The 7,277-nt window shown below is 43.3% G+C and overlaps 1 protein-coding gene across 1 annotated transcript; it reads right to left on the minus strand.

Moving 5' to 3' along the window:
- Positions 1–1,192: 1,192 nt before the first annotated feature.
- On the minus strand, positions 1,193–2,937 carry LOC121070273. The gene is made up of 2 exons (XM_040557218.1): positions 2,445–2,937; positions 1,193–2,287 (listed from the first exon to the last, which is right to left on the minus strand). The coding sequence occupies exons 1-2, from the start codon at positions 2,546–2,548 to the stop codon at positions 1,747–1,749; spliced, it is 645 nt and encodes a 214-aa protein (XP_040413152.1). The 5' UTR covers positions 2,549–2,937; the 3' UTR covers positions 1,193–1,746.
- Positions 2,938–7,277: the final 4,340 nt, after the last annotated feature.

The following is a 7,277-nucleotide window of genomic DNA, read 5'->3' on the forward strand; positions in this document are numbered from 1 at the left end:
AACATGTTTAAATTGTTTCATTCACATTTTCTGCACTCTTTCAACCCATTGCAGTGTTTAGCTGTGGGCCAGTTCCAGGCTGGAATGCTTTTTATGGGATCTTTGTATATTTTAGCCAAGCCAGTAAGTCATCTCAGCAGGACACAGCAAACAGCTAGCTGGAATCACTGCAGAGGAGCATGGAGCGAAATGCTGGGATAGCTGTGCAGCTCAAGAAAGCAGCATCTCTTTATCACAAAAAGCAGCATCTGCAAAGATGCTATTTTCCATTAGATCTGCTGTTCCAAGGACAAATACCCTAATTATGTTCTGAAACCTCTGTCACCTCTGCAAAAGCTTAGGCTTTTTGTTTCTTTCTTCACCCTCCACCCAGCCCATGTCTCTTAATTGTGCCAGAAGCACCCACCCCCTTCCCTTAATGCACTACTATGTGGGTCGTGAATGCTTTTTCCAGAGGTGTTTGCCATTCTACTGATGCATACAATTATTTCCTTCCACTGAACCTCTTCCTGAATATATTCTTAACATTTTAGATAATACAGTTAAAATATCTGGATGAAGGAAAAAATCCCTGTTGTTTCAGATTAGTAATAAACTCACACATATATGTATATACACACGTAAATATTTGTATATGATTGCAGCAGCAGAGTGTTTCTCTAAACGAGTAAAGTTGAAATGTTTTCACAAGAAGTGTGCGTGTGTGCACACATATACGTGCGTGCAAGAGGCTAATGCATAGGCTTTATTCACAGAGCTAACTTCGTTATGGTATTTTCCATAACAATAGTGTATTTCTAGAGTCTTAAGAAGACTAAGCACAGAAGAAGCGCCAGGTTTGAAATTGGAAATTAAGAGAAATTGCTTCTCAGAAAGAGTGGCTAGGCATTGGAACGGGTTGCCCAGGGATGTGGTGGAGTCATTGTCCATACAGGTGTTCAGGGAAAGGTTGGACCTGGCTTTTAGGGACAGAGTGGTGGTAGGGGGATGGTTGGGCCAGAATATTGGAGGTCTTTTCCAACCTTGATGATTCTGTGGTTCTGATGATTCTAAGTACTTTTTCAGGGCGTAGTGCGGTGATATTCCATAGAATCTGGAAGGGAGGAAACCCTTCTTGGGTTGTTCTCGGTCTTCACTAGAGGCAGTGGTAGTTCTTGTGCAAGTGTGACACTTAGATGGCAGCTGAAAAGAAGGTCTTTATGGCCTTGAGAGAACAGATGTGATACAGTGTGGGGAAAAGAAGGATGTGGGTACGGAGACAAAGGGACAGAAATTTTGGTGTACATGTTTATTAACATATTATGTGTATGCAGGAATGATGCACAGATCAAGGTGAAAACATCCACTTGTAAAAAATAAATGCCTATAGCAGAGCATGCAGGGGAAACAGGCTAATGCAGAAAGAGTGGAAGAACGTGTACTTAAGAACAACATATACTTCATGTACCAGATGCGGCTGATGAGTTGACTTCATCCATAGTGAAACATTTTTAGGGGTTCATTGGTTACCTCCTCTGTCAGAGTACGGCCTGCGGAAGGCTTTTGGGGTGTCCTTTAAGAAGGCATCTGCTGCCTAGGCTGAACTGGGTAGCATCTGAGTTAGGTTCTGGGTCGTGTGGGACTGTGCGTGGCTCTGGTACTTGGTACCACGTGGTGTTCAGATAGCTGGCAGAGGCAGCATTGCGTTTCTTGGAGCTGTACTTGGTGATACACTGAATGAAACGGTTCGCACTTCACAGAAGATAGCTATTCCAAGAAGGTAGAAATTCTCAGTGGTATTTCTATGACTGGCACTCTCAGTTTCACGGCAGTCTGGTCCAGCACAGTAGTCTCACCAGTGTACTTCGTGTTGTTAAATGTCAGAAGAGAGGAGGTGTCCTGCAGTTTGACATGCACAGAAGAAAGGTGGTCAGCATAACTTTCGGACATGAGGAGGTCTGGAGTCATTGCTGACTGCTGGTTCTGTGAGCGCAGACTGAGGTAGTACCTCTGTGCCGTGGGGTCTCGAAGGAGCAGCAAGCTGTAGGCTGGGGGCTTGGGGCACCATGGCAGGAGGCACGACATGCTGTGGATGGGGAGATCGGTAGCCGTCCCTTGGGTCCTGAGGGACTCTGTCCTGAGCATTGTGTTGCTTCCTCCCACAAGTGGTGGTTGCGTGAAGAGCTGTGTTGGGAGCCATGAAGATCTGGCTTGTGATTTCTCTCCTTCCTCGAGCACAAAACGGAAATGAATTTCAAGTATTTGGATTTTTTTTGGAGGGTGATGGACATTTATCCCGGTATAGCAGCTAATGCAAACAAAAGAGTGTATCTGCCCTGAGAAAATGATTCTCGTTATTACTGCCTCTCTGCACTGCCTAGCTCCCTCCCCGATGCTGCAGCTGCCGGAGCTACTGCCGCCGGCGAGTGCTCCAGCTATCCAGCTCCCAGTTCTCCAGGAGGTACCACGGCCGTGGCTGCAGATGAGACTTCTCTCTTCGCTCCCTTGCGCTGTCCCCCCCCGCGAGACCTTGGTGTTTGACGTCATGTGTGCTCCTTCCAGTTGCCATGGCAGCCCCATTCCCCAGGCCCCCTGCCTGTCTCCTCTGGTAGGTTGCACAATGGTACAGCCAGCATCACGCCGCACAATGGTTTCCAGGCAGTGAAAGAGCGTGATTCAGCAAGCCACTCGTTTTCCCCCCCTCTTTATTTCATTATTATTGGACATTTTACCTCCCCTTTTTCCGTCCTCTCTACCCTCTCCCCCAGGCTTTGCTTGATTTCTTTAGAGGAAAGCATTGTATTGCCTCGAATCCAGCTGCCCATGTTTTTATTCTTTTTACTTTTATAAAAAGCCCATTTTTTCCTCGACGCTGTTTGGAATGTGACTTAAAAATACCACCTCAATTCACGGTTTGGGGGAGAGGTTGCTGGACGAGGAGAACAGTTGGCAAGCGCGGAATGGTAGGTGGTTGCTGCTTATATTCTATGATTAATCTGCTTTCGCAAGATGGGGTGATGAATATTGATTGCTGCTTTAAAAAATGGGGGAGAGGGACACTGGTTAATGAAGTCAACTGCTAACCGAAGCAAGAAGGCTGCAGCTGTAGGTTCTGTGGCTGGAGAGCTGTCGTTCTCCTGTGCTCGGGTGTGTATGAGCTGCTCTGTTTGGGTGCTTGAGGTGACCGGTGGCGGTGGGAGCAGTGCAGAGGCACATCATGGACAGGAGTGATAGTGCTTTACCAGCTGGCGCATGTAAACAGTCGTGTTCTCGTCAGCCTCATCGCCTCTAACACGGCTTGGGGGCTTTGGGGGGAAGGAGGTGTCTTGGCTTGCAATTCAGTGGAAATGAGTGCATTATGCGGGTTATATAGTCCAGAAACAGCCATTTGAAATGTGAATTTGTAAATTTAGAAGAGAGGGTAATGCTAAGCAACTGGAAGATGGAAGGACAGAAGTCTTGGCCTTTGGAAAGCGCCTGAACGGCGGGGCAAAGAAAGGAAGGTGTTTGTGGGGAGACGTGTTTGAAAAACTGCGTTGAATAGAGGTGTAGGGGGTGTTTTTAAAGAAGTGGTCGTCTCGGGTAATCATCAGTCTTCTGCATCACTCCCTGCCCCCCATGTAAGTGGACTGAAAAGCCTACTGCATCTTATGGAGCCATCAGCAGCTTTTTGTAGAGGTGTTTACAGCACACTACAGGGCAGTTGTTTTGCAAAAGAGAATTCAACAATTGGAAGACACTGCAGTGAAATTAATGTTGCTTTGCAGGGAAATCCTCCGGCAGAAGATGTTGCCTTTTTTTTTTTTCTTCCTGCAGAGGGGCCTAATAAAAAATAAAGCAAATTTTACCTGGCTAATGAAGTGTTACAGCATTGTTGAATAAGCAGGCTGCGCTTCCAGTGAGGCATAATGGGCATGTTCCACGGCATTTGTGTCCTGAGTGATTGTAAGCTTGTTTACATGGGGTCGTTTTGCTGCATAGCTTCATGATAGCCTCAAAGCAGCCTCCTGCTCCCTCTGTGAGTTTTGTCAGAGACCTGTTTAAAGGCAAACCAACGCTATATGAAAATATAGATTTTCAAAAAAAAAAAGATGGCATAGTGTATGAAATGTTTTAAGAGGAACATGTACATCATAAATGATCAGGAGAAGCCTGAAATCAGTTTGCTGGAGGACACAGAGCTTGCCATGCAAGGCCAGCTTTGGCAAAAGGGAAAGGTTAAGGTAGAACGGGATGGTGTTCTTACTGCACAGGGATGTTTGTCCTTACCCACATGTAAGCTGTGTTTGGTTTCCCTTTCCTGGGGAAAGTGGAGTGCACCCAACCTCTTATCTTTTAACCCTATTGCAGAGCACTGCTCTGGAGCCACTGGCCAGGAATGCTCTGGAGTAGTATTTTCTTGCTGGGTACTCTTGTTGTGTGCTCACTTTGTTGCTGCTAGGAAAGGTTGCATATAAAGGCTGCAGGAAATACCTTCCTGCAGGCTAAATGAATGGCTTTCTTGTATGGGATGCAGATGTGAATGACAAAGGTGATTTTACCTCAGCCATTAAACTGTGTTCCTTCTCCCTGACTCCCAGTAAACTGCACGCTCACACGTTGCTCTATCCTGCTGTTTCAGTGCATGCATAATTTGTCAGAGTCCTGTTCCGATTATCATTTTGTGGAGCAGTATTAGGAGTACAGGCCTGTTTCTAAATGGGGTGATGGCAAAAATTGCTTAGCATGCAAAATTAGTTGCCTTCATCTGCCTGTCTTCTGCCAGCTTGATAGTAGAAAATGTCCCCTAATTGTTAGAAATGTGTGCACACTGAAAGGGCCTTTTATGAGCAGATCTTGAAGATGAGTGTGGTTTTTGTTTTTTTTTATTTTATTATTTTTTTTCTGCAAGTGGTTGGCACATTTGTAGCCTTTTAGAGATTTAACAGTAATGGATGAGTAATTGTAAGACAAAATACCTTCCGACTCTGTTACAGCATTAAATCTGGCTTTTGAAAGCAAAGGGATAGCTATCAAAATTTCCCTGCCATTGCATTTGGGAATGTTATAAAGCTCACCCATAGTTGGCAAGCTGTTGCAAAACTCACGCAGTAAGGGGAAGCTAAAGCAGGCCAAAAAGAACAGGATGTTAGCATTGCTCTTTGAGATACCATATTTTTATTAAGATTTGGAAAGTAGAAAAGTCACATTTAGAGAGAGATCCCCAGCTTTAGTGTTTGGTATCTCTGTTGTGCAGTATGAGTTGTTGTGCAGTATAAACCACTAAATTCTTGGGCTAATTCCTGAATAACAAAAAATATTGCCAGTTTGTTGATAAGCTTTTTAAAACCAAGTACAGACTTTTTTTTTTTTTTTTTTTTTTTTTTTTTTTTCCTGCATGGAGAGTAGTCTTACGACCTTAGGCCTCCCCTTCTTCTGGTTACATTTTGAGTTTCCAATACCACTACTAGGAATGAGGACCTCTAAGCCTGATGATTGCAGTGTTACCATAGTTGCTGCTCTCTGCTCTTCAGGAGGAGAGGAGGGAGACTTCTCCGGGCCACATTACTGAATATGAATACAGCTCAGCTTCCAGCACTCCAGTTCTTCTCCCCTTTTCTGTGATTCTGTGAAACTTGCTGTTTTGAATCAGCCACCTGCAAGGAAAATTAACCCTCATAGAGGGGAGCAACTAGAAGAAAAAATGCTGCTTTTGCTGCGAGCTTTCTTTCTTTCTTTCTTGCAGCACCATCTGTGGAGACAAACGTAAGAAAAACAGTCTTTCAGAGAAACAAAAAAGCTTTTGTACCCAAGTAACCATGTTGGTCTAAAGCTGAAAGCAACATACTACTTGGTTAGTGGGAAATGCCAGGCAGTAGGGCTGGGTTTTCTTTCTCTTATGCTGTGATAATGAATACAGATCAAACGCAATAAAGGGGAAGGGATGGAATTTCATGGTACACAATCCACTCCTTTCAGAAACTGAACAGATTTCGTTGAGATGAGTTAGTATACTGCCTTTTAGCTGAATGTCCCTAGTTTTGCTGCCAACCTTCAGGAGCAGTTTTGGCTAGTTCTTGAAATATAAGTGTAGGAAACTCAAGTCCTAATACTTCTTGATCTTTTCTCTTTATTTGTTAATTAATGATTTTATTTTATTCTTTAATTTTGCACGTGAACTTAGTGGTGTCAGTGGAGTGTTGTAACCTTTGTGTCTAGGAAAGGGAGGTGAGCATTGTGAACTTCTGTTTGTCTTCGGATATCCCGGAGCATAAACGGAGCGTAGGACAGTGTCAGAGCCCTTACTAGGGTCAGAAAAAGAAAAGGAGCTGTTGTATTTCTACACTTCTGTTTTTTGTTTTGTTTTGTTTTGTTTTTTTTCCTGTTTAGGAAAAAGAAGAGCTTCATGACTTTCCACGTATTGAGCCTGGCTTGCATCACATTGATGGCAAGGAACATTTATGGGGTGTTTCCATCTCGCAGCACTGCTGCCAGCTTTTTGCTTTGTAATAAACATTAACAGTGGAAGGCTCAGAAAAAACAAAATCATGGTTCCCATCAAGTCAAGAGCTATTTCAGCAGGGTTGCACAGTAATAGGTCAGATAATTCAAGAAATTGGGAAGTGCTAATTACAGTGGGATTTCAGGGAGCCTCAGACTATGCAACTGTTGGCCCAGTACAGTGAAGTGTCTTGGGCCTTCTTTGATTAAGCTGTTGTTTTATCCTGAGGATATTATTTTTTTCTTACTACAGAATTACAGTTCAGATCTCTCTTAAAATGTTGTCCTAACTTGAGTGATGCTTAGTGATGAACATGGCTGCATTTTGCTTAACATCAGTCACCTGTTCTGTATACTTGGAGTTTCTGTTCAGTAGTTAGACACCAGAGTGGAACTTGCTTTATTGTTACCCCTCTTAGTCACTCTTTACCCTCTCTACTTTATTGCATTTATTGTTTACACTGCTGTTTAAGCTTGTCTCTAAGTACAAGCACTTTGCCATTTGAACTTTTTTTAAAGAGGATTCTAAGTTTGTAGACAACAGTAATTTATAAACCTTTCCTTATAGCCTGTATATATTTGTGTCTCAGTTTTTAAAGCCATTCATAACATTCATGTTGCCAACTCACATGATCACAAGCCAAACTTAATTTAAATCCCCAGGTATTAGTGATAGATGCCTACACGTAAATCTCAATGTGTTGTAGTGAGTGTTTCTAATCTTTTATATTCCAAGGAAAAATGTGAAGATCTGATCTGAAAAGACAGGTTAGAAACAACAACCGTTATTGAAGAACAGTTTCATGATTTGTAGTGAA

The sequence above is a fragment of the Cygnus olor genome, chromosome 4, assembly GCF_009769625.2.
Source record: "Cygnus olor isolate bCygOlo1 chromosome 4, bCygOlo1.pri.v2, whole genome shotgun sequence".
Taxonomy (NCBI): Eukaryota; Metazoa; Chordata; class Aves; order Anseriformes; family Anatidae; genus Cygnus; species Cygnus olor.

Bases quoted from the DNA above. Each gene is read 5' to 3' on its own strand.
- LOC121070273 (XM_040557218.1), bottom strand. From the start codon at position 2,548: ATGGCAACTGGAAGGAGCACACATGACGTCAAACACCAAGGTCTCGCG. The intron at 2,288-2,444 runs GTACCTCCTGGA...TGTTTGCATTAG, and splicing joins CATCTGCAGCCACGGCCGTG to CTGCTATACCGGGATAAATG.